This window comes from Arvicanthis niloticus, chromosome 6, assembly GCF_011762505.2.
Source record: "Arvicanthis niloticus isolate mArvNil1 chromosome 6, mArvNil1.pat.X, whole genome shotgun sequence".
Classification (NCBI taxonomy): Eukaryota; Metazoa; Chordata; class Mammalia; order Rodentia; family Muridae; genus Arvicanthis; species Arvicanthis niloticus.
Genome location: NC_047663.1, coordinates 93,645,650 through 93,672,827, shown reverse-complemented (window position 1 = coordinate 93,672,827; position 27,178 = coordinate 93,645,650). Strand labels below are relative to the sequence as shown.

The 27,178-nt window shown below is 45.3% G+C and overlaps 1 protein-coding gene across 2 annotated transcripts; it reads right to left on the bottom strand.

Annotated features, from left to right (window-relative positions):
* Positions 1-996: 996 nt before the first annotated feature.
* Positions 997-26,767, bottom strand: Dnaja3 (DnaJ heat shock protein family (Hsp40) member A3). Of its 2 annotated transcripts, XM_034505393.2 has the most exons (12): positions 26,377-26,767; positions 23,346-23,479; positions 20,959-21,042; positions 18,035-18,235; positions 16,490-16,642; positions 14,578-14,725; positions 14,109-14,173; positions 10,563-10,691; positions 9,291-9,406; positions 8,109-8,206; positions 4,779-4,895; positions 997-4,160 (listed from the first exon to the last, which is right to left on the bottom strand). In XM_034505393.2, the coding sequence occupies exons 1-11, from the start codon at positions 26,585-26,587 to the stop codon at positions 4,792-4,794; spliced, it is 1,443 nt and encodes a 480-aa protein (XP_034361284.1). In that variant the 5' UTR covers positions 26,588-26,767; the 3' UTR covers positions 997-4,160; positions 4,779-4,791. The 2 variants fall into 2 exon arrangements, with proteins under 2 accessions (XP_034361284.1, XP_034361285.1); XM_034505394.2 differs by lacking the exon at positions 4,779-4,895 and having other exon boundaries at positions 26,377-26,762.
* Positions 26,768-27,178: the final 411 nt, after the last annotated feature.

Sequence of the window (27,178 nt, the reverse complement as noted above, 5' to 3'; positions counted from 1 at the left end):
GATAGGTTTAGGTTTCCTGGGCTACCGACCAGGAAGAAGAAGCAGGGGAGAGAGGAAAGCCACCATGGAAGGTTAAGAAGGTGCAGGGGAGAGCCACCATGGAAGAAGAATGTGCAGGAGGGAGACACCAGAGTTGTCATGTAAAAGGGCCAAGGGAGTGTGGCCCAGAGGGCTGCTCAGTTGGGTCAAGAGCAGCCAAGATGGAACACAGAAATTATAGTAAGTAGTAAGTTCTGGATGGGAGGTGGATGCTAACAGCAGGGAGGTTAGGCCCAGCTACTGTGCTGCCTAAGGCATATTAAAATATAAGGCTGTGTGTGTCTTTCATCTGGGAATGTAAACGGTCAAAGGTGGAAAGGAACGCTGTGCCAGGATTCATTAAAATATCCATACTACAACTGATAATATAAGAGGAGACCAGGACTCTTGTCCTTTTCCTGTTCTTTACCAGAACTCTAGACAGGTGTTGCCAAGCCAGGAATAACCTTAAAAATTGTTTGTTTGTTTGTTTGTTTGTTTTTAAATGGGGCTAGGGAGATGACTAAGTCAGTGATGTGCTTACTGAGCAAGCATGAAGCCGTGAGTTCAGATCCCTGGTATCCACTTTAAAGGGCAGATGTGGGCATATGGTCCCAGGATGGACAAGTGAAAACAGGAAGCTCTCTGGAGCTCACTGGCCAGCTAGTCTTGCTTGAATCAGTGAGCTGCAGGTTCTGAGACCTGTCTCGAGAAATGGGGTGAAGAGTAGTAATAAAGACATCTAACACCAATTTGTGGCCATGCATGTTCACCTGCACACATGTGCACCCACAGACAAATGTACACAAGCATACAACACACCCCTTCAAAAGAAACAAACGGAAGAGCAGAGCCATGGACCAGTGAGTGGACTTGAGGTAATGTTGCCTGGGGCTAAGACTTGCATGATAGGTCAGCTTAGCTCAAAGCCTTTCAGAGGGAGTAGTAACAAAAGCCCAGAAAATCCAAGTCACTTGCTGAGATTTCATGACACACACCTGTGTGAATTTTCACTGGTGTATGGTTTTTTTTTTTAAGATTTATTTATTTTATGTATATGAGTACACTGTCTTCAGACACATCAGAAGAGGCAATCAGATCCCATTACAGATGGTTGTGAGTCACCATGCGGTTGCTGGGAATTGAACTCCACTCAGTCAGTGCTCTTAACCGCTGAGCCATCTCTCCAGCCCCCGGGTTTTTCTAACCACTAGCACACTATCTTTTTGCTGTCCATTCCTGACATCAGATGCCTCTATCAGGGAAAGGAACAGTGGTTCCAACAGGTTCATCTGCCGTGGACTCTTGACTGAGGCATAATTTACTGGGCCATACCCTAAAATATGGGATAAACATACAGAAGTTATGCTGTCTGCCTTGAGGAAACTTTTTTCCTTTTTTGCTGTGTAGCACTGGCTGCCCTGGAACTTGCCCTGTAGACCAAGATGGCCTTGAACTCAAGAGAACTGCCTGCCTCTGCCTCCACAGGGCTGGGACTAAAGGTGTGCTCCTCTACCGCCTAGCTGAGGAAGTTATTTAGTAGGAAAGCCATATCGATAGATTGATGAATCGATAAATCGATAGACAGACAGACAGACAGACAGACAGATAGATAGGTAGATAGATGGATTAAAGACCTCAAGGTGCAAAGAACAGATAGAAATAGCAGGTGACTAGTAAGACAGGGGTCAGGGCTGTGTGTGAAATTAAGATGTAGACTATGAATGCACAAGACCCTAGGTTTCATCCCCAGCACAAAAGAAAAGAAAATCTTTGAAGTTTAGGGAGAAGACCAATTTTTGAGGACAGGACTGGCCTCAGAAGGTAATAATGATGCTGAAATCTGTGGGTGGGCAGGAGCTGTCCCAGAAGAGTAGAGGGAAAATACAGTAACAGGTGAGGACTTCTGAACCCACTGGGTCAGGAAGACACAACAGGTTGTCTTAATGCCAGCATCATCTAAACCTGGAAAAAGTCTGCCAAAATCAAGGTCCAGAGTGAACACCCACCACCTGCCAGCTCCTCACCAGCATGTGACATTTTATTGAAAAGAAATGTTGGTAAGTATTCGAGGTAATAGAATGTTACTCCTGAGTCATTTTTACTCATCAGCTTCCCCCAGTCTCTTCCCCGCCTAGCCCAATGAATCATGCCCTATCTCTCTGCTCATCTCAAAAGCCATTAAGGTTCTGCTGGGAGACTGGGCTTGTTAAAAGTACAGTAAGCAAAGCCACATGTACTTTCTTTTTGTTTTGTTTTTTGTTTTTTTGTTTTTCGAGACAGGGTTTCTCTGTGTAGCCCTGGCTGTCCTGGAACTCAGAAATCTGCCTGTCTCTGCCTCCCAAGTGCTGGGATTAATGGTGTTGTTAATACAGGGACTGGTGAGACGGCTCTGCAGTTATGAACACTGTGCTGCTCTTGCAGAGGACCTGGCTTGGTTGTTAGCACCCACGTGGTAGCTAACAAACCTTTGTAAATTCAGTTCCAGATAACACCTCTGGTCTCTGTGTGTACTACATACAAATGATGCACAGATGTGTGTAGACCACACCCACACAAATTGTTTTTTAAATGGAATATAGAGAAAGGTCAAGGAGGGAATACAGCTCAGGGGCAGAACACTTGCCTAGCAAGCCTGAGGTCTTGGGTTCATTTCCAGCTACTACCTTTACAAGAACTGTTTACAAAGAATATTTTTAGAGACATGGTAGCTTACATCTGTGTTCCTAGTACTTGGGGGTGAAGACAGAGGGATCAAGAGTTCCAGCCTGGACTACATAGCAAAACAAAGATTGAGAGACACTGAGGCAAAACAGAACAGTCAACGGGGCACAGGGAGCACATCTCAGCAGGGCTTGCCCATCAGTGGGTTCAAGCTCACCCAGGAACTCTATCTCAGGAAACAAAGGGCCTGCTCTGGGCAATGATGCCCCAGCTGACTCCTGCTGCCCCTGCTGGGCAGCCTACAGAAGCTAATAGGAACTCTCAAAGAAGAAATGACCACAATTTTGGTTTTAAATATCTTTTGTAGATCATCTTATTTACATTGATACAGAATCACTTTACATTCTTAAATCAGACACTAATAAATGCTTTACTTTTGTAAATTATAAATGAAAAGAAAGAAACTACAGAAAAAGTGTTCTTCATTAGCCTGTCTCACACTAGCCCCAGAGGACCTTTAACACATAGAAACTGCAACGTGCTACCAGCAGAGGCTGGAAAGGAGTTGCTCTGTGCACTGTGTAGGGCCTTCACCGATGATACTGTCATTTAACATTTACACAGGAAAAGACAATGAACCTTACACTGAGTAATTTAAATACACTGGAAACCAAATGTCAGCAGTAGAAACAGAGAACCAAGCCCTGGCTGGCAAAGCTGTGGGTCTCCAGAGGCTGAAGGCTGTCCCACATGACCATGGTCGCTTTGGTCCACAGGGCAGGAAACACCTACACACGACTAGAGCACCCCGAGTCCACCGCAGGCGAGCTGCCGTCCGAGGTGAGGTGCAACTTGCTGTTGCCAGGTGTCCCACATGTGTGCCTCCCAGGCCTAGATCCCACTAGCTACTCACTGCCTTCAAAAAAAAAAAAAAAAAAAAATATCTCCAAAGGGAGTGACAAACACCTCACTCTGTACAGGAAGATGGCGCTGTTGGGATGTGCTGTCCTGGTCCTAGACAAGATCCTTGTCAGGACGGACATATTCCAGAACTTCCATGAGGTTTGTTGAGAGGAAAATTAATCACTTCACAACACTGTGCAGCTTAAAGCTTCATTTAAGCTGTAAGCACGGGTCTTTAATTCCTTCAGCTCTCTACTACATGTGATGCCGGGTTATTTTTAGTGCTGCAAGAAGAGTCCAAGTGTTTTCCCTGCCTGAACCAGAAGAAGCAAGTCCCCTACCAGTGGACAGGCTATTCCCACCTGTCTCGGTGTCCAGCCTGAGGCCTATGTCACTGCCTAGGGCACCATAACCTTTTATGCAGAGAAGTGTCATCACATAGTCTTGCTGTTGCTAGGCGGTTCAGAGGGATCTGTAAGCAGGGGCTCGGGCTGCCATTCTGGGATCCTCCGTGTCTGATGCCTTGGCCACGGAGAGGGACTGCTGCTCCATCTAGTTTCCAGTTGACCGTTTTCCTGAGCCAAGGAGACAAACTGTTACATTCCACATCTCGGAACACATCCCTGTGGGAGAGGCTCTGCTGATCCCTGGAGAATAGCTGTGCTTTGAGGATCAAGAGCCCCAGGACCTGGGGTGAACATAACGGTGTGTCTCCAGGCACAGAAAACACACATCACTCCTCAGTGGCCCAAATGTGTGCAGCACCATGCTGCCGGGCAGAACAGTGTGCTGAAAAGCAGGTGGGAGGTGGAGGAGAACTGAGTTCTAGGCTTGGCTCCGCCACAATTTGCCCTCTGGACTGTGGGCAAGCTGGTCGCACCACAGAGGGACAGAGAGCCCTTGGGAATGACAATGAGGGCTGTGAAGCAGTCCCTAATCTAACCTCTCGGAAGGAATCTAAATTGAATTCAAATGAAGAGGCTGGCCACTGTAGCCTGCTCAACCCTGTGCTGGCTGAGCACATGCTCTGCCCCAAGGACTGAAAGGATGCCACATTTGCTACATCTTTGGTTGGCATCTCTCCCACCTCCTGGGGTAGGGTAGGGTGAGGTGGGATCCGATGTTGGTTAAAGTGACCAGAAGAGACATTAGTTCAGAGGTTAACACGGAAGAAAGCTCACAAGTTTTCCTACCTCAGCAGGGGTATCAGGAAGTAAACATTTTCTTAAGTTTGGAAAGGAATCCCTCATTGTCCTCCCCAGCCTCTCGCCTATCCTTGCTTCCTGCGGAGCTATCCATGGTTCTACCACCTGGGCACAAACAACAGAAAGAACCGAGGTCAAGAGCACACACCTCCATGCAACAAATGCCAGCCCCGCCTACCCACCTAGCTGCTCAAAGGCTGACACTCAAGGAGTAGCCAAGGGCCACTCCAGGAACATAAGGACCACTCTCAGGCTGGCAAGGGGTACATCAGGTGTTAGACTGTAGCAAATGGGACACTCAGAGCCTCAGGACATCACAACTTTTTTTGGAGTCACAAGCCCATAGAAGGCAAACAAGAAAAAAAGGGGGGGCGGGGACTATCTATAATCTGACCAATGACAGCACGGCAACACTAAATGCCAGAGGCCTCGAGGCCAAGCCACACAGCCTATGCAGTAGCCCTTCAGCTCATGGACACAGAAGTGATGCTGTCAGGTCCACCTAGAGTCCCAGAGCCCACTAGAGAAAGGTAGAACATAGCTCAACCCCAGCCCAGACTCTTAACCACCAGACTATTGGCTACAATGTAAGCAATGAACCTCAAGAAAAGACCCAATTTCTAACCCCACGGCCACACTGCACACTGCCTATGCTGTATATATTAACATGTCCAAGATAACCTACGGGTGAGCTGCTCTCACCGCGGACCCTCTGCTGTGCGCCTCATCTTGTCTCTTCTCACAATGCCAGTGATGTGTATAATACACAGGCCTCTTGAGAGAGAAGCAGAAGAATCAAGACTTCAAAGTTATCCTCCACTACACAGTGAGTTCCAGGCAGGCCTGGGCTACAGAAGACCCTCTCTCAAAAAACAGAAAAACAAACAAACAAACAAAAAATACATAGGGCTTCTATGCAATTCGGTGAGATCAAGTGGTAAAGGCAGTGGCGTGGAACCTGGCATAGATTACAAGTGCCACCAGTGGTGACTTACAGTGTTAACAAGTCACATTTGTCATCATTTACCAAAGAAATGAGATGTATTTTATCTTAGAGGACTCAGGAGGGAAAGCGAGCCCATGGCTTATAGGTGTGTTGTGTTGAGAGTCCTTTATGTTACTTGAACCTTTACAAAGGGAAATGCTCAGAGTGGAAGCAACTGAGGCCTCTGGACTCTGGCAGTGTTGTGCAGGGCCCAGCTCTGGGCTCTATGTGAAGCCCAGAGCTCAGGTGTATCCCCAGCAGCTTTGCTGATCACCCAAATTTTTTAAAGCATTTTTCATTCTCCTTTTTTTTTTTTTAGTTTCTTTTTTTTGTGTGAGTAGCCCTCCTGAAACTAGCCCTATAGACCAGGCTGGCCTTGAACTCACACATCCACCTGCCTCTGCCTCCTGAGTGCTAGGATTAAAGGTGTGCACCAGCACCATCCAGCTACATTTTTTTTCTTAAAGATTATTATTTTTTTATGTGTATAACTATTTTGTCTGCATGCACATATGTGCACCATGTGCTTGCCTGGTGCCCATGAAGAAGACCATAACAAGTCACTGAATTCCCTGGGACTGAAGTTAGTAATGCTTCTAAGCCTCCAAGACCTAGAAACCAAATCCAGGTCCTCTGCAAGGGCAGCGGTCTCTCTCTGAGCCGCCTCACAGAGCCACAACAGACGGAAGCAGTTCCGACCGTTTCTAGCTCGAGGGGACCAATGTGTTTTTTGGGTTTACTTGCAGACATGGATGACGGGTTACTCACAGGAACATTGGTGATGCCCAAATATTCTCATTGGCAAAAAGTCCTACACATGGATGACAACCTAAGGAGACTGCATTGTGGAGTCCCCTGTCAGTTAACCTTCCAGAGAACACATGCGATGGAGTAGAATTACACACAGATAGCAGAAGGTGCTGGAGGGAGGGAAGGGAGAGCCTCGTGACCCTCTCCACAACCCATCTTTGCAAGATTATCAAAAAGCCCATTGGCTTTTTGTTGTTGTTGTTGTTGTTGTTGTTGTTGTTGTTGTTGAGACCTCAGGGGTTCTAGGCTAGCACTTTCTCAACTGAGCTGTTTTACAAAATCAAATCTGGGAGTCAAATTCCCAAAGAGATGCAGTTTTGAGAACAATGACAATGGAGGTTAATAGGAAGGAACAGTATAGGCATTCCAACATGGTGAGCCGCTCCATCCCACCTGATCCCAGTCCTGCCGAACATGAGCTCCCTGGCAGGAGAGGAAAACAGTTGTGTACAGAGCAAATCTCTATATTATGAAACCCTGGGGACTTGTTGTCAAGTTATAGGCACACAATGGGAGTTCTATGGGATAACTTGTCCCACTTCCTCGTTAGTTTAAGAGAACACTAGAACTGGTATGGTGGAACAAGCCTTGACCCTAGCTCTCAGAAGCCTAAGCAGTAGGATCTCATGTTACAGGCCAGCAAGACCACCACAGACAAATGAACATGATTGAAAAACAGAGAGAAAAGTATATGTATTATGCATCGAAACACTAAAATAAATGCCATTTAGTGTTTGGTCAAGCTATAGGCAGGGCTCTCGTTCTTAGCAGGAGCTCAGTGAAACTTCCAGGAAAGGCTGCTGGGACCTCCACTTCCACTACTCTCTTTTCCTTCTGAGAGAATCACCATACACTAATCTAAGGCCACTCTGGATCTGAGAACTCCATCCAGGTTCCCAGAAAAACAAAATGATGCAATGAGGTAGAAACATGTGCAGCTGGGCACAGCCTGTTCTGATCTGTCCTGACCTGTCCTGACCCGTCCCAATCAACAGAAGCCTCACCTGAGATACAGCCTCAGGGGCACAGGAAAGCTCCAGTCCAGACATCAACCACTTGTGTCACAGAACATGACATCTGAGTCTAGATAGCAAATCTGTTCATTGAAGTGGGAGATAGTATTTTTACAGTTTTACACTGTTGTTACCATTGTTTACTTTGGAATCCTAGTAAAGTATCTACAGTCAGGAAGGCTAAGATCTGTTCAATTCATCTCCCCCTTAAATTCTTACAAAGAATTCTTGGAGGGAATTGCCCAAGTCACAGGGCAAGTGGCAGAACCAAGGCTAGAACTCAGGAAAACAGCTTTGAGGCACAGAGCTGCTGGGCAGTAAGTGGTCCTGTGCTTTCCTAAGTACATGCATGTAGTGAAAAGGAGAAGCATCCATGGGATATGGCTGTATACCCACGAGTCCCCTCTTCCAGTGACTTCTGGGGGCCTATGAAAACTCAAGTTCTGAAATGTCTGTCAACCTCCAGAGACTGAGACCCCTCATACCACCAGGCACTCTCAGGCCCCTTACCAGTGCTTGTGTGGGTGACTCCGTTCACCGTCCCCTCCACGTCAGTCTCATCCTCAGCATAGCTCAGGATCAGGTTCTGCTGCCTACTGCTTAGCCTCCTATGGACCAACAACAGTTAGTGGCCAAGCACTTCTCTTCCAGGCAGCTCTTGAAAGTACATAATGTACATACATGTCTGACTCAGGCAGAGGCACACACTGAACCAGGAACTGGGGAACTGAGGGCCAAGTCAAAGTTTCAGAAGGGGCTTTAGCCAACCTAAGCATAGCAAATGTGGCTCTGGCAGGCCTCGCCCTTCCCCTATTCCCTCTGCCTTGCTAAACTGTTAGATCACATTCCTAAAGCCAGCCATCAAGGCCTATTCCCTTATTTGGCCACTTCCTCCTCCTGATGCTAACCACCAAGGTCCAACTATCAAAGTATTGGAGTCCAGCAATCAAAACTCCCCTTTTGGCTCCCTAATTAACATGCTCAATCAAAGTTAAAGACCTCATCCCAACACGGGGGCTCCTCTTTCCCTTTACAGACCGCCATTTGCCTATGGCCATGTCTGCCTCCATCCATGCCCCTCACCCTCGTTCCCTTCCCTCTCTCTCAAGTACTCTATCTCCTATCTTTGTCTCTTATTCCCTGCCCTCTGTCTCTCTGGGACAAATGTCCTTTGTGCTGAGAACCTGGTCTTGGGGTATCTTGTGCTAATACTGGTCCTTTCAGCTTCTCTCTGAAACCCTGAGTTGTTTCAACTATCATCACTGCCAGACCAGATACTTACAGGGTTGGGGTGCACATGTTATGTGTGTTTGTGAGGCAACAGGTGAGAAGCTAATCTCACAAAAGGACAAGAGCTGAAAGCAGCTCCCTGGGAGGGGAGAAGGGCACAGCACATGCTGGGTACCACAGCGTTCTGCACAGAACACATCAGGAGCTCAGCATCTCCTGGGCCACTCATTTTATACTTCCACAACTCAATGAGGCCTATCTACTATAGCCAATGCTCAGATGGGAATCAGGTCAGACAAAACTGATTCTAAGGAAGAAAAACTTGCCCAAGCCAAGAGCTCAAAGGGCAGCTGACCTACTGAGTGCTGGGCCTGGCAGCTAAAAGTCTCAAAGGATACCTGTTTGCTGGAACTCTATGTATGGGGTCTGGCAGTTTTGGCCACAGTCTTAGTGAATACTTACTTTGGAACTCTGATCTTGATGTGAATATAGTGGTCACCGTAGCCATAGCTATTAATCCGGGGGATGCCTTTCCCAGTCAAGCGAATCTTCTGGTCTGTCTGAATCCCAGCAGGGATCTGTTAAGAAAGAAATGTGCTGATGTTTCCTGGTCTCCACTATCCAAAAATAAAACCTCTCACTATACAGAGATAATCCTGAGAGGTGTCTTAAAAAAAAAAGACTTCCACCAGGTGTGCAGAACGAACTAGCCAGACAGATGTGGGACAGCTGTGAGAGGTGAGGCAAAGGATTTAGGAGAAACATGTTGAGAGCAGGTGTGAGACCAAGCTTGCTCCATTACTCTCAAGGCTGGACAGCAAGGACCCTGGAGAAGCAGAGATTCCAGGTGGTCTCTAGGAGAGATGGGAGTGTATGCCTCCAGCGACCACTGCCATGGCCTAAGGTATACCCAAAGTGTACCCAGAGGCTGGAAAAGGCCCTGAGACAAACGCAGTGGTATAAGAGTGGGTACAGGAAGCTGTCTACTACAGCTGCAACTAAAACTAGAGATGGTTGCCAGAAGGTGGTAGCACACATCTTTATTCCTAGCACTTGGGAGGCAGAGGCACCAATTTGACTTCCAGGCTAGCCTGGTCTACACAGAAAAAAAACCTGTCTCAAAAACAACAACAAAACCCAAACAAACAAACACAAACCCCCCAGACTAGAGGTGGTCAACAGAGTAAGACACAGCCCCAGAGCACCTGCTCTTCTAGCCATCCCTGGGTGGGAACATGAAAGAGCACCTGTTACAGAGCGTCATTGTGCGTTAGTCCCTGGGACCCTGACCAGCAGAAGAGGAGGCACAGACCAGTGAGCAGAAAGGCATGGCGTTGTAATTACTCCTCAAGGAACAGCCTGAAGCTCCTAGTGTCACAGGCTCCAGTGCCTCTTCTACTCTCAGAGTTCCTGACTCAGGTTTAAACCACCCCAGCTATTTCCCATTTAAAAAAAATTAACTGGGCACGGTGGCACATGCATGCAATCCTGACACAGGGAAGGCTGAGGAAACTAGATTTCAAGTTCAAGATCAACTGCGGGTACATAATAACCATCAGTTTCAAAAAAAAAAAAAAAAAAGAAGAAAAGAAAAAGAAAGAAAGAAAAAAAGAATAAAAAAAGGAAAGGAGGGAAGGAAGGAGGGAGGGAGGGAGGGAAGGAGAAAGGGAGGGAAAGAAAATACATCCACAAGCTGCCAGGGCAGCAGAGACAGCTGTCCTCATGCCCTCTTACCGTCACATTGATTGTCTCATACAGGCCCTGGGCTTTGGCCGTGCCCCCAAGAATAGCTTGAGCTATTGAAATAAAGAGGTCGGAGTGGATGTCTGCACCGTCCCTCCGGAACACAGGGCTTTTCTGCACCTAATGCCAGAGAGAAGACAAGTATAAGCACGGTGGAAGTGCTGCCTGAGGCTGGACAGTAGCCGTGTGTCTTGTCAGACCTGACACACTTTAACCCCCTTTGCACTTAAATAGCACAGCAAGACCTACACTTCCCATCCATGGAGACAGCGCCCCAAGGCTCTGGAGGGACACAGCCTCCACACACGCTGCACAGCAGAGCAACATCTGGACTTCTTCGGCCTCTATCACTACTTTCAATTACAAAAAAAAGTAAGAATACAATTTGGCTCTTAAATGTTTCCCCTAATCTTACCTAATTAGAAAGATGAGCAAACACAGACCAATACATCTACAAAGATGAAAGTGATTTACAGGGGATGTGGAAGTTTCTGCCACACAGGATGAGGATCCACAACACTCATGTGAACACCGGGCAGGCATAGTAGTACACTGCTGGAAAGAGTGTGTGTGTGTGTGTGTGTGTGTGTGTGTGTAAGTGAATCTCTGAGCTCACTGCCCAGTACACTGCTGGGAAGAGTGTGTGTGTGTGTGTCTGTGTGTGTGTGTAAGTGAATCTCTGAGCTCACTGCCCAGTACACTGCTGGGAAGAGTGTGTGTGTGTGTGTGTGTGTGTGTGTGTGTGTAAGTGAATCTCTGAGCTCACTGCCCAGTACACTGCTGGGAAGAGTGTGTGTGTGTGTGTGTGTGTGTGTGTGTGTGTAAGTGAATCTCTGAGCTCACTGTCCAGTACACTGCTGGGAAGAGTGTGTGTGTGTGTGTGTGTGTGTGTGTAAGTGAATCTCTGAGCTCACTGCCCAGTACACTGCTGGGAAGAGTGTGTGTGTGTGTGTGTGTGTGTGTAAGTGAATCTCTGAGCTCACTGCCCAGTACACTGCTGGGAAGAGTGTGTGTGTGTGTGTCTGTGTGTGTGTAAGTGAATCTCTGAGCTCACTGCCCAGTACACTGCTGGGAAGAGTGTGTGTGTGTGTGTGTGTGTGTGTGTGTAAGTGAATCTCTGAGCTCACTGCCCAGTACACTGCTGGGAAGAGTGTGTGTGTGTGTGTCTGTGTGTGTGTGTGTGTGTGTATCTGTGTCTGTGTGTGTCTGTGTGTAAGTGAATCTCTGAGCTCACTGCCCAGAAACCTTAGTCAGTGAGCTCCAGGTTCAACAAGAAACTATCTCAAAAAATAAGGGAAGAGAAATGAGAAAGGAGGCACATCACCCTCTGTCCTCTGTACGCACGGACCCGTGTTACACATGGCTTGCAGATACTCACTTAATACAAGCTGCCTTCAGGACAAATAGGTCAGGAACTTATTTGACTTACAAATACTGTTTTTCACATCGCAAAGATGCCCTCTGCCCTTGACTACTTCTTTCTTTCCTCTATTATCAGATGGAAAGAACAACCAAATCCTCTACCAAATCCTTACAAACTGCTTTCCAGGTTTCTGCCTTTATGTGGGTTTTAAATTTTATTTATTTATTTTGCAGTACTGAGGACAGAACACAGGGCTTTGCACATATTAGGCACACCATCACTAAGCTACAGCCCAGCACATCCCTTCATCTTTCAATTCTCCAGCTAGAAGATCCACCTCTCACACTACTTTTATGTACTGTGCTATCTTTGGCTACAGAAAAGATCTCACTATGTTGTCCAGGTAGACTCCAAATTCAGACTTACGTAAACCTACTGCTTCAGCTTTGGGTGTACAGGCAAGTGCCACTATAGCCAGCTTTTCTACTATTACTGGGGGCTAGCTTCAAATTCTCTGTGGGGCTGAGGATGATCTTGAACTTCTGGTTCCCCAGCCTCTACCTCTACCATCCATGGCCAGTCACTCAAGGAACTTTACCTACATCCTGACTCCTATTTCTTGTTTTTAATTTCAGTCTGGTTTCCAAAGACAAGGTTTTATTGTACAGCTCAGGCTCGTTCTGAACTCAGGATCCCTCTGCCTCCATGTCCCATGTGCTAGGATTGTAGGCATGTGCCACTTACTATACCTAGTACTTGATCCCAATAATAAAATATTTCGCATACAGAAAAAGGCAAAGTAAATACAGCAAACAGGATACCCACAACCAAGCTCACAGAATTAAACATTACAAACATACTAGACTAGGTGGTACTCACCTGTAATACAACTATTCTGGAGGCTAAGGCAGGACAATTATGAGTTTTAGGCCAACCTGAGCAACACGGGACGACCCCGGCTCAAAAAGGGGGAAAGAAAAGTTATAACTTTATGCTTTTCAGTTAATTACGACCCTGAATTTGGCATTTATCAACCCCACAAGCATGCCTTTTCCTTTGTTGTATCCTTCTACATTGCTAAACACATGATCTCATGCCCTTGACAAGTCTACGTAGACAGTCTCTTGTACTCTATGGTCTGTAACAATCTGCCATCCTTCCCCTGAGGTTAGCGATTAAGGGCCTCATGCTCACCTGTGGTTCTTTCCTATGGACAGACTGACATATTCTGCTACACAGCAGATGATGATGACCATTCTATTTGACAAACTCAAGGTCTGGCACCAGTGTCTCGCTATTGTAAAAGGACTGTTACATACACTCCTTGACCCAACACATGCTATGTTTACATGGGTTTTTCTCAGATACATACCTAAGTGTGTCTTTACATTACCCAAGAAAACCATTTGGGGGCTAAGGGTGTGAGTAGTTTGTTAGCATGCAGGAAGCCATGTGTTCAATTTCTGGCATTGCTAAATAAACAAACAAATAAGACTATATCACTTTGCTCTCTCAGGCTGGGCATGGTGGCACATGCCTTTAATCCCAGCACTCAGGAGGCAGAAATAGGTAGATCTCTGAGTTCAAGTCCAGTCTGCCTGGTCTACAGAATAAGTTCCAGGACAGCCAGAGCTACACAGAGAAACCAGGTTTCAAAGTACCAAAAAAATTAAAAAACATTTGCTCTCTAATCAACAATTTATACAGAAACAACAACACATCAGATGTTCTGGGATTTGTGTTCTATGTTTCTTTCTCTTTTTTTTTCCTGGGATTTTTTTTTTTTTTTTTTTTTTTTTTTGGTTTTTTGTTTTTGTTTTTGCTTTTTCCAAGATGGAGTTTCTTGGTATATAGCCTTGGCTGTCCTGGAACTCTCGGTGTAGACCAGGCTGGTCTCAAATTCACAGAGATCCAGCAGTCTCTGCCTCTGGGAGTGCTAGGATTAAAGACATGTGTACCACTGCCTCTGTGTCTAACTTGTCAGTGTTGTAAGAAAGCATCATTCTCTGCACATAGACATGAAAACAAATGAAAAGTCAGCCCAAGCAGCCTTTCTTTAACTGGGAGCAGCAACACTGTGCCCATGAACTGTCTCCCTTACCACAATGAACAACCGCAGCTGCACCCACTCCAAGACAGTAAGACCCAACATAAGCTGACAGGCAGGCACCTACCCTGAATGTGACAAAAATTTCTCGTTTTCCCACAGGCATCCTTACAGTCTGACCATCTTCAACACCTAGAACAAAAGTTCCAAATAGCAGTTATGGTAGGAATCTCCCACAGCAATTTCTATCCAGGAGAACCCACTTGCCCAGGTTTCTGCTTTGGTTCTGGAGATGAGGGCTCACTCTGAGCTCCCCTGACTTAGCCTCCTGAGTACTGGGATTAACAGGTATCAGCATGTAATAGTTTGTTTCCTGTTCATGTTGGTCCTCACTGTGTGAAGACAGAAGAGATAGAGGACAGAAGATTGGGACAGGAGCTACAGCATCCCAAGATGAGAACAAAGTGGGCACATTGTAAAGATGACTGGTACAAAGGAGAACTGTAAGAATCTAGTTCTTCCTTCAGCCAGGGCATCCAGGACCTTATGTCTAGCTGTACAATCATGCAGACAACAGGTACACAGTGCTGGCCCACCTGCAGGCACAGGGATTGTCACTCGCTTCTTCTGCTTGGCTTGTCCTGCTCCTCTGCAGACCACACAGGGATTTGTGATGATGGAGCCCCGACCACCACATCTCCGACATGTGGAACGCATCACAAAAGGACCTGTATTGATAGTTTCCTGAAGACGAGAAAAACGCTAAGAATACAGGTACATTGTTTTATCAAAAACTGTTTCATTAGGAGTTTATAGCACAGGTCTATTATCCCAAAATATGGGAGGTAGAGACAGATCAGGAGTTCGATCAAGGCTAGCCTGGGTTTCATGAGACTGCCCACACCCTACTCCCATGAGGGGGGTGAATAACAATATAAATATATTATATACATAAACAAAAATTTCAAAGAATAGAAATCTTAAATCTTCAGTGAGAGAAACAAGGGTATGAAGAAAGGGAGGGAGCATGGATGGACTGACTTTCTCTGTTTATATGCTGCTCTAGAACACACTGCCTCAGAAAACTGGGACAGGGCCTCACAATGCTAATCTGAACTTCTTTTTCTGGTGGAGAAAAAAAAAGATACCTCATGTAGCCAAAGCTGAACTCAAACTTGCTATGTAGTGAAGAATAAACTTGACCTTCCGATGTTTCTGACTCTACCTACTGAGTGCTGGGAGTACAAGTACCTACAACCACACCCAGCAGAGAAGTCAATTCCCCGCCCCCACCTCCACTCCTCCTGGATCCTGCTTTATAGACCATAGAGATCCACCTGCCTTCATAAATGCTGGGATTAAAGACATGCACCAAGACTCAGTCAAACATTTTAAATGAACACATACTCACACATACACACATCTATATGTATACATACACACACATATATATGCATGCATGTATGTATGTTGTGAATGACTTTCTCTGATCCCCACCCCCGTGTGTGTGTGTGTGTGTGTGTGTGTGTGTGTGTGTGTGTGCTTGTGCGCTCACGTGCGTATATGTAAACGCTAAGGACTGACTTCGAGGCTAGGCATGATGGCTCACACTTGTTTGGATAATACTAATGAAACTGAAAAATGAAGCCTGCCTCATGCTCAAAGGTATATATTGAGTTCCAAGCCAGCCTAGATTAGAGTTAAAGCCTATCTCAAAGAAAACAAAATATGAATTCAGAGCTTTGAGCATGCTAAGAACATGTTCACCAATTAGAAACTTCCCTATACAAGAACTCTAAATATGAAATACTGCACATGGTACAGAAGAACAATTCTAAATTTGAAGCCAATCTGGTCTACACAGCAGACTTCTGAGCAGCCAGAACTATACATTAAGACCCCGTCTCAATGAATAAAAGATAAATATATAAAATAGATGACAAGATGACCAGCAGGTAAAGGCACTTGTCACCAAGCATAATGACTTGAGTTCATTTCCTGGGTCTCATATAATAAAAGAGAACAGACTCCCACAAATTGTCCTTTGAATGCCACATGTGGGCACATGCACATACAATAAATAAAAAAAGTAATAGTAAAAAAGACTTAAGAATTATAACCAGGCATGATGACATATGTTTATAATTCCAGCATTTAAGAGTCTGAGACTAGAGACTTGCTATAAATTCAAGGTCTGCCTGAAGTAGAGAGAAAGAGAGAGACCCTGTCCTTCCTCTAATCTCCACTTCCTAGAAGAACCAGGGTGGAATAATAACACTTGGAAGATAGAGGAAGGGGGATTACATGTTCAAGATCAACCTCACCCACATAGTTAGTCTGAGAGCAGCCTGGTGTAGTGATATGGGACCCAGCCCAAGCCCCAGGACTATCTAAATAAAGTATCTCCCAGAACAGAAAAGAAAGCGTTGGAGCAGCATGGGAAGGTGGGTAACAGAGGGATCATCCCCAGGAGGAGTAGGGGTGGGGCTCCAAAGCATCCATCCTTACCATGCCCGAGCCGCCACAGTAGTGGCAATTCTGCACTTTGGTTCCAGGCTCATTCCCCTTGCCGTCACATCGCTCACAGGTATCCATGATGTTCACAGTGAACTCTTTGTTGACGCCCTTGGCAGCTTGATTGAACGTCAATTCCATGATGTACTGAAAGAGTGAGGCATGGTCTGCCACTTAGTTTTACAGACTACAGAGATGCTCTGTTTCAGGTCAGGAGGGTACTGGCCAGCAGCTGTAGTTACTTCTGACATACCAAACACATGTACACGTACACTTTTGCAGGGAAGAATGGGTAATACTTACTTAATTGATCTATAAATGTAAAATACAGATTAAAATGCAGATTCTAAAATGTTTTAAGTAAAAATTTACTCAACTGAAGACATGAATAATGTCTGTATGTAGCACTTTCTTTGGCCTAAATCTAGAATATCTCCCAAAGGCCCAAAACTTGGTTTCCAGTTAACTTAGTGCTAACGGGAGGTAGTGAACCTTGAAGAGGTGGAGTCAGGTGAGAGGTTTGATGTCACTGGAGATGTGTCCTCTTTTATCTTTTGCCTGCATGAATAAGCACTACATGTGTGCCTAGTGCCCAAGGAGGAGAGAGGTGGGAGTCAGGTCCCCTGGAACTGAACAGTTGTTCACCATCACGAGGGTGCTGAGAACTGAACTTGGGTCCTCTTAACTGCACAGACATCTCTCCAGCCCTGCTTCCCACCTTTGAGGTTGTCAGGTACTGCCTTACAGTGAAAGACAGCAAACTACAACAGTACTTACAAAAAGCTTGAACGATCTGTACATGTAACTGAGATCACGTATCATTTCTCTTCCTTTCTCAACTCTGACATGTCTCAGTAAGACAAAACAATGGAAGAGTCAGCAGGATCTTCCTGCTAGTCTGAGCTCTTACAGAGTGACAGGGCACAATTTAGAGCAGTGGTTCTCAACCTTCCTAATGCTGTGACCCTTTAATACAGTTCCTCATGTTGTGGTGACCTCCAATCAGAAAATTATATCGTTGCTACTTCATAGCTAGTAATTTAATGTCAATAGCTGGTATGCAGAATATCTCATATTCGAGCCCCACAGAGGTCACAATCCATAGGTTGAGAACTTCTGCTCTAGATGAATCAGTCTACTATGGTTTCTAAGGCCTTCAGTGCTGCCTGATTAAGCAGCTATTAATAATGACATCACAATGTGCGTAGTCATTACTACCTAAAGGATTTTTCACGTGCTCCTAACTTTCTGCCAAATGGCTGACTTTGAATCATTCCATTGCCTTTCTGAGAAACAGAAACTAAAAAAGAAAAAACAAACCCCTGTGTTGCACTTAAACCTAAAAGTTGATCCTTTAAAATAAAGAACACTGGGCATGATGGCACAGGTCCTTAATCCTGGCACTTGGGAGGCAGAGGCAGACAGAGCTCTGTGAGTTCAAGGTCAACCTGGTCTGCATAGTGAGTTCCCAAACAGCCAAGGCTAGAATATAAGACTCTTTCTCAAAAATACAAAAATAAAGAAGAATAAGAAACTTACTTCCTGAGGCTGATCAAACACATTTTGGAAATCACCAAAAGGAGAAGATGAGAACTCCCCAAAGATCTTCCTGAACAGCTCCTCGGGGTCAACAGAGGGACCTCCTCTCCAGTAGCCCTGCCCAGAGCTGCTGGCCCCAGGGTCAAAGCCAGCAGAGCCGTAAGCGTCATACTGCTTCCTCTTCACTTCATCACTCAACACCTTTGATGAAAAATGACACAGCAATCAGGCAGTTCTGAGTCTTCTAAGGTTCAGGGACACAGACAACAGCTCATGACAAGTAAGTCTGTCGCATTTACTAAGTGCAAAACATTCTACAAAAGTCGAGTATGGTGGTGAAATGCCTGTAATCAATCCCACCAGTGAGAAGGCAGGAAGATGAGTTTGAAGACAGCCTGCACTGCACAGTGACACCCTGTTTCAACCAGAAACCAAAATCACATCAGAGCTCAGTAGGAGAGCATTTGTTAAGCATGTGTACAGCCTTGGGTTCAGTTCTCAGTAACGTAAAAACAGAAATATTTTTGAATGTAAAATAGCTGGGCGATACTGGTGCACACCTTTAGCCCCAGCACTCAGGAGGCAGAGGCAGGCAGACCTCGGAGTTCGAGGCCAGCCTGGCCTACAGAGCAAGTTCCAGGACAGGCAGAACTACACAGAGAAACCTTGTCTCAAAAAAACAAAATATAAGAATTAGCCATTAAACACATTTTTCATGGTATGATGGTTAATTCCATCAACTTCATTGGTTTGAGGCATTCTTAGAAAATTGGTCAAGTGCTGGGCAGTGGTGGCATATGACTTACAGATGGTTGTGAGCTTCCAAAGGGTACTGGAAATTGAATCCAGGTCTTCTGGAAGAGCAGCCCAGCCAGTGTTCTTAACCACTGAGCTGCCTCTCCAGGCCCTTTCTTCAGCTTTCAAATGCAGTCACACCAGCCACTCTCCGGGGTCCACAGGCCTGTAGCTGCAGACTGGGCCACTGTCACTGCCTCCCACTGAGAGGCTTCTAGCTTCAGACTGAGCAGCTGCGAGTTCCTCGGCTACTACAGCTCCAATGTTACAGGCACCACACGGGCTCTTCAGTAGCGCATCTCTTTTACAAACAGTTTTTATGAGCCTGGCATGGTGGTCCATATTTTTAATCCTAGCACTTGGGAGGCAGAGGCAAGTAAATCTCTATGAGTTCCAGCCATCCAGGAGTATACAGATACCCTGTCTTAAGAAAACAGAACTAATTTTATATGTATGGGTATTTTTCTTGCATTTATGTCTGTATACCACTTGTGTACCTGATATTCTCAGAAGCCAGAATAGGCTCAGGTGTGGTGGTGCATGCTATTAATTCCAGCACTGAGAGGCAAGGACTGGTGGATCTCTGTGAGTTCGAGGCCAGCCTGGCCTACAGAGCAAGTTCCAGGACACCAGAGACACACAGAGAATCCCTGTCTCAGAGAGAAAAGAAAAAGCCAGAAGAGGGCACTGGATCCCTTGAAACTGGAGTTATAGATGGTTGTGAGTATCTAGGGCATGCTGGGAATTGAACCTGGTCCTCTAGAATGCTTGTAACTAATGAGCCATCTCTCCAGTCCCTCCGCAGCTGACCTTATGAGCCGGTTTAATAAATCTCTTATGATTGCCTACATCCTGTTAGTTCTACTTCTCTAGAAAGCTCTAGCCCAGATGAGCTGTGGGTGACAGGTGACAAGACCTTCATACTTACCGAACTGTGACTCTTCACATGTTGCTATCTAGTCCCTTAATATAAACCCTGACATTAGGGGCAGTCAAGTCCAAGAAGAATGCCATGGTAATTTGAATGAAAATGGCCCCCATGGACCCATAGGGAGTGACACTATTGGGAGGTGTGGGCTTGTTGGAGGAAGTGTGTCACAGAGGGTGAGTTTTGGGGTTTCAGAAGCCAGCCCCAGTGTTGGTTTGTCTTCTTTCTGTCTACTAATCCAGATGCAGAACCCTCAGCTACTCTTCCAGCACCATGAAAAAAGACTTAATGTAGCCACAGTCTCTCTTCACAGCAATAAACCCTAAGGGGCTGTGGAGACGGCTCACTGGTTAAGAGCACTGACTGCTCTTCCAGAGGTCCTGAGTTTAATTCCCAGCAGCCACATGGTGGCTCGCAACCATCTGTAATGGGATCTAATGCCCTCTTCTGGTGTGTCTGAAGATAGTGTACTCATAAAGTAAATAAATCAAAAACAAAAAAACAAAAAAACAAAACAAAAAACACTAGCTAAGACAAATGGTCACTCTCCAATAATTCTGTAACTGGTCAATAGTTCTTTCACAGATATTTGGTTTTATCCTGTGTGTTTTATGGTCTGCTTTTACAATTGCTAACTTAATTCATCAAATAAGGACTGATTTGACCAGTCTAACTGGGATTTCCCAAGATCGGCTATCAATATGAATTACCTGAGGATCTTTATTAATGAGATGAACCTTGTTCTTGTTTTGTTTTGTATTAAGGCAGACTATATAGCCCTGCTTAGCCTTAAACTTACAGAAATCCTCCTGCCTTCAGTATCACCACTGCTAAATTATATATATGCCACAACTTCAAGACTCTTTTCTGTTTTAAAAATTACACCTATTTCTTTTGTATACATATGTGAGTGTTCTAACGCTATGGAACTCAGTAGGAGTGAGAGGACAATCTATGGCCCTGTCCTCTATGTGGGCCCTGGGGACTGAACTCGTCATCAGGCTTGGCAGCACAGAAATATCCACTGAATCATCTCAACAGCCTTTTTTCTTCATTTAGAGTCTAAGTTAGCAGAACTAGCAGGGTTATACCACCACTCTGGACTGTATGGTGTGCCAAGCTGCCCTGTGCAGTATAGACTCTGATGTGTGCACAGACAGAGCTGAATGGCCACTGAATACACCCACCCATGTCACATTACCTCATAAGCTTCTGCCAGCTGGGAAAACTTCTCCTTGGCTTTGGGATCATCCTTATTTGTGTCTGGATGATATTTCTTGGCAAGCTAAGGGGGAAAAAAGTAAATTACTATAGATATGGATAGTTACTAAAACAGAACTCAAATACTTGCCACAATTATGCCTCTTCATAACATTTGTCTCTCTTCAGTCAGCAACAAATTTTTAAAGCAAGATTTAAAATTTGAAAATAAATTATTCCTTCACAGATGTCTTAGGGGCTGGAGAGATGACTTTGCTCTCCCAGAGTCCTGAGTTCAATTCTCAGAAACCACAGGGTGACTCATAACCATCTATAATGAGATCTGGTGCCATCTTCTGGAGAGTATGTACACATGCAGGCAGAACACTCTATACATAATAAATCTTTAAGAAAAAGCATTAATGGCCAGGCAATGGTGGCACACACCTTTAATCCCAGCACTTGGGAGGCAGAGGCAGGCAGATTTCTGAGTTTGAGGCCAGCCTGGTCTACAAAGTGAGTTCCAGGACAGCCAGGGCTACACAGAGAAACCCTGTCTCGAGGAGAGAGAGAGAGAGAGAAAAAAAAAAAAGCATTAACTACTCTTGCAGAGGACCTGGATTCAGTTCCTAGCTCCTACATGATAGCTCTCAACTCTAAAACTCCAGTTCCTGGGGATCTGATGTCCTCTTCTGATCTCTGAAGACACTAAGAATGTATGCAGCACACATACATATGAGACAACTCACGCACACAAATGAAAAATAAATAAATGTTAAAAAGCAATTGGTAAATACTTGACTAGCCCTTCATCATACAGGCACGTGAAAGCAAGGAGTAAAACAGCATCCTAGCACACTGAGGAAGTAAATAACATGTACAATTTTGGTTGGTTGGTTTGGTTTTACAAGTCAAGGTTTATATAGCCCTGGCTGTCCTGAAATGAGCTCTGTAGACCAGACTGGCCTTAAACTCAAGAGATCCCCGACTTTTCCTCCTGAGTGCTGGGATTAAAGGCAGGTGCCACCACTGCCTGACTTTTTGGTTTTGGTTTGAGATAAGCTGGCCTTAAACTCACAGAGCTTTGCTTGCCTCTATCTCCCAGTCCTGGGATAAAAAGGCATGCACACCACCACCTGGCCTGCCTGCTGCAAGTTCTTGAGGAATTATGTAATAAGCGTATGACAGTTACTGCTATAAAAAAATAAATGCGTTAAGAAAGAGTAATGAGGCCGGGCGGTGGTGGCGCACGCCTTTAATCCCAGCACTTGGGAGTTCGAGGCCAGCCTGGTCTACCGAGTGAGTTCCAGGACAGCCAAGGCTATTCAGAGAAACCCTGTCTCGAAAAACCAAAAAAAAAAAAAAAAAAAAAAAAAAGAGTAATGAGGGGCTGGAGAGATGGCTCAGCGGTTAAGAGCACTGTCTGCTCTTCCAGAGGTCCTGAGTTCAATTCCCAGCAACAGATGGTGGCTCACAACCATCTGTAATGGGATCTGATGCCCTCTTCTGGTGTGTCTGAAGACAGCTACAGTATATTCCTATACATAAAATAATAATAAAGAAATATTGCTTTAAAAAAAGAAAGAGTAGGACGGGCGGTGGTGCCGCACGCCTTTAATCCCAGCACTGGGGAGGCAGAGGCAGGCGGATTTCTGAGTTCGAGGCCAGCCTGGTCTACAGAGTGAGTTCCAGGACAGCCAGGGCTATACAGAGAAACCCTGTCTCGAAAAACAAAAAACAAACAAAAAAAACAAACAAACAAAAAAAAAAGAGTAATGATGTTTTATTTACTTATGTCATAACTGTGTGGACAGCATGGTGTTATGTGTGGAATCAGTTCTTCAGTCCTCACTTGATTTTAAATGGTTTTGGAGGAATTGAACACAGGTCACTAAGCTTGGTGTCAAATGCCTTTACCCACTGGGCCATGTTACCCAGCCCTTCTCTTCTTTCTTAGAACAACATTAACTGATATCACAGTCATTGCACACCAAATGCATCCCAAACTCCATCTTTCCCAAGTCATTCCATAGGATCAGCTGCTTATGACCTGCCTCAGCAGGCTATACACCAAGGCAATAAGGACCAGACAACATCAACACCAATATGGGTTGAAGAGATGGCTCAGTGGCTAAGAACATGTACCCCTTTTCCAAAAGACCTTAACTCAATTCTCAGCCATGTCAGATGGTTCACAGCTGCCTATAACTATAGTCCCAAGGAGATCCAATACCCCTGCAATCTGTGAACATCAACATTCATGTGCATGTGCATATCCCCACACACAGATGCACAATTTTAAAAACTAAAACAAATACATACAAATACACACAGAGTGATCAGCAACCTTTCTACAGTCTTGTCAGTAAACCTGAGACCAACACAGACCTGGTAATAGGCTTTCTTGATGTCTTTCTGGCTGGCATTTCGGGGTACTCCCAGTATCTGGTAATAATCATCTTTGGCCAAAGAAGCACTTGTGTGGAAGGAGGCGGTACAAACAAAAGGGAAACTTTCTGGTCCTGGAAATGAAACAAGAAAGTAAGTTAGTCTGGGAATTTATCCAACAATAAGAAATTATAAATAAATGACCAGCTACGAAATACCTGTGAAAGAGCAAACAAGCCCCAGCTACAGGGCCTATTCCCTTCGAGTACACTAGAAGCCAGACTCAATGTTCTTCAAATGTGGACAAAGCTTAGGGGCGTAGTTCAGTAGGTACACTGCTTACCAGGTATGCATAAGGCCCTGAGTTTGATTCCCTGAACTGAATAAACCCAGCATAATGGTGCACGGTGAGCACGTGCCCATAATCCTAACATGGGGAGAAGGAAGCAGATGATCAAAAGTTCAAGGTCCATTCTAGCTACACAGGAAGTTCTAGGCCAGCCTGGAACATATAACACCATTTCCAAACTAAGAACAAAAACAAAGAATCAGCCAGAGAAGTTGAGCATATAAAGAAAAAAAGAAGAGCAGGAATAATCAGAATATGAGAAACAAAAAAAAAAAAAAAAAAAAAGGGGGGGGAAGGATGAGATTATTAGTGTTTCTTCAGTCACACTGGAGAAGGCATTAGACCTGGATTCTTGGTGATCCTGTATCCGGCCTCTTTACTTGATACCTGCCTGGCTGTATTCCTATACCCCATTCTTTCCATTGTCAGGAGGATGAGTCTATTAGTGGCAAAAGTTTGTCAGCTGTACCAGCTTCTACAACAAAAGCAGAGAGCTCAAGGAAACCGTGAATAATGACAGGTAACTATTACAAGGTGGATGCTTTTTTCTATTCTAAAGGCAACAACTTGATTAGCAACTATTAGGAAATATCTGTATTTATTTTCTCTCTTCAAAGTATGTCCAGTAAATGTCTTGCTTTTTTTTACCCAGAATAGGATTAGTCTTCATGATGTTCCAAGAATGCCTGATTTAGTAGCCAGATGCTGATTTCTGGTTGGGAGATTTCTTTTTTAATGATTTATTTTTATTTCATATGCTTTGGTATTTTGACTGAATGTATGTCAGTGAAGGGATGTCAGATCCCCTGGAACTAGAGCCACAGTCTGCTGAGAGCTACCATATGGGTGCTGGGAATTGAAATTGAACCTGGCTCCTCCGGGAAAGCAATCAGCGTTCCAAACAGCTGAGCCATTTCTCTATCCCCTCTGCTTGAAACATTTTTATGCCACCTGATTTCATAAATCAGACGAGGAATGATCACAGACTAAAGTTTGGGGCCAAACTGATGACCTTAGATGTGGTATCAGGATATGCCACTACAGGGTGCCACATCCACATATATAGTCAGTCACTCGAGATGAAATATGCCCACTATAGCCTATGGGTTGACTTGAGGAAAGCCAACTGCAGTTCTTCAGTAATGTTTTCATATAGAAGTAATAAATACATAGGGCTGGAGAGATGGCTCAGCAGGTAAGAGCACTGACTGCTCTTCCAGAGGTCCTGAATTCAAATCCCAGCAACCACATGGTGGCTCGCAACCATCTGTAATGGGATCTGATGCCCTCTTCTGGTGTGTCTGAAGATAGCTACAGTGTACTCACATAAAATGAATAAATAAATCTTTTTTTAAAACAGGAATACTTAGTGCCTGTGTATGTATGCCTCCATGTCTCTCTCACACAAGGACACATAATTTTAAAAACACTCTAAGGCATGCATGAGGCCCTCTGCTTGATCCCTAGAACCACCCAAAATAAAGTTCAGGGCTTGCTTCCCTCATTCCCACTGAATATGAGGTGGTATAACACAGTAGAAGGAAATATCATGATGGCTGGAAGATGGCTCAGCACTTAAAAAACACATACTGCTTGCTCTTGTAGAGGACACAAGTTCAGTTCCTAGGCCCTAAGTATAGCAGCTCATAACTGCTCATAACTCCAAGGGGAATCAGATGCCGCAGTACATACCCACACACAGACACACATATACCTAACTCAAAATAATTTAAAAAAATATTTTTTTAAAGAGAAAGAAAGAATCACGGCTAAAACACTTCAAGGCTTTAATGCACACTAATTTGGTATTACCTCCAGCTGTAAGGGAGGTAGATGCCATGCCACTACAGGGTGCCACATCCACATATATAGTCAGTCACTTGAGATGAAATATGCCCACTATAGCCTATGGGTTGTCTTGAGGAAAACAGTTCTTCAGTAATGTTTTCATATAGAAGTAATAAATACATAGGGCTGGAGAGATGGCTCAGCAGGTAAGAGCACTCCTCTTCCAGAAGACTACCGATTTTTAGCTTTGTGACTTTTTCCAAGTTTTTTAACATTAAACCTGTTTCTCCATAAGACTGAGTGGTAACAATGCCTGTCACATTGGAATATTCTTCAAGGAGTGAAATCATACTTCCTACACAGTGTTTAATAAATGTTAGACTTCATTATTACATTTACTGACTTCAGGATTCTAAAAGATTGATAAATGCCCTTCCATTTACACCGCGTGATGCCGAGGATGAAAGCTATGAAATGGCAATTCATCACACTTTCTAACCTTAATGAGGACAAGCACCTGCATCTACCTAGATTTCTGGGTACCTAGCATTCACTAAATGGTAGTTACATCTTCCACTACAAGCAAGAACGCGAAGAAAAAGGGAAGGACTATGATAAGGGAGCAGCAGCCTGAACAGAGAGGTGGACTGTTGACAGAGGTGAAGGTTCATGGCATTCGGAGCATTTCAACACCTCCGGCTCCACGCAGCTCTTTCCCCTCGACGGCTTCTGGGTAGCCAGCACCTTGGCCTGTCTCCTGCTTGCCTGTGTCCCCAGAAATTCCTCTCTCAGGTCGGAAGACATCTCCATCCCACTACCCTGGTCGTCAGATGGAGGCGAGTCGCCCTTTCTAATCCCAGAAGCCGCTACTCCAGAGCTGGAAGCCTCCCTCACCTGTGAGGCGGACACCCGGTCTCAATGTCAGCAGCGCCCGGGGGCCGTGAGCGCCCAAGGAAAGCCCGAAGGCAGAGACACACAGCTTGCGACACAGGGGTGCTGCCACTACGCCCCCCTGGGGCTGCGGGACCCGTCTCCCCGCTGCAGCCGGCAGCCGGGGGGTCCCCACCGCCACCCTCAACCAGCGTGGGGAACACCGCGCAGCCATTTTGGCCCGGGGACACTGCGCCTGCGCAGGCCGTCCCTAGGCCGCCTCGCCGGTCGCTTCTTCCGGAGGCGGGGCATCGGCAGCACGCAGAGCGTAAGCATTGCGCACGCGCTTCCGTCTCCGAACAGTAGAACCTACGCCGACGTGTACACGTGCTAGACTATGAGGATGTCAGTTTGTAACTTTTTCCTGCATTGGAATTTTGTGATGTACCAACGAATGCTGCAGTTTACTTGTGAATGTTGTGGCTGAGTGTAGCAACCGTAATCTGGCGAGCCTTGCCCTGGCAGGGACTACAAACCCCAGCAGACAGCGCGGCGTTATTATCAGATTCCGGTATGCAGCGTGCGGATGCCCTCCTTTGACCCTGAAAATTACATCTTATTACGAGTTCTCTCAGAAAGCCTCCACCCCGGTTGTTGGCTGCAGTTTTTCCGTGTCTAATTCCCTCGCAGCAGAACTTGAAACATTCGCGTCCGTGTTAAGCACCTTAGCCTTCTCCAAACCTGTAGCGAGAATTCAGTGAGCATTGTGAATGCCTCTTATGTATTGTGCACCTGCTGTTTGTTATCCATGTTCTAGAATATAGTG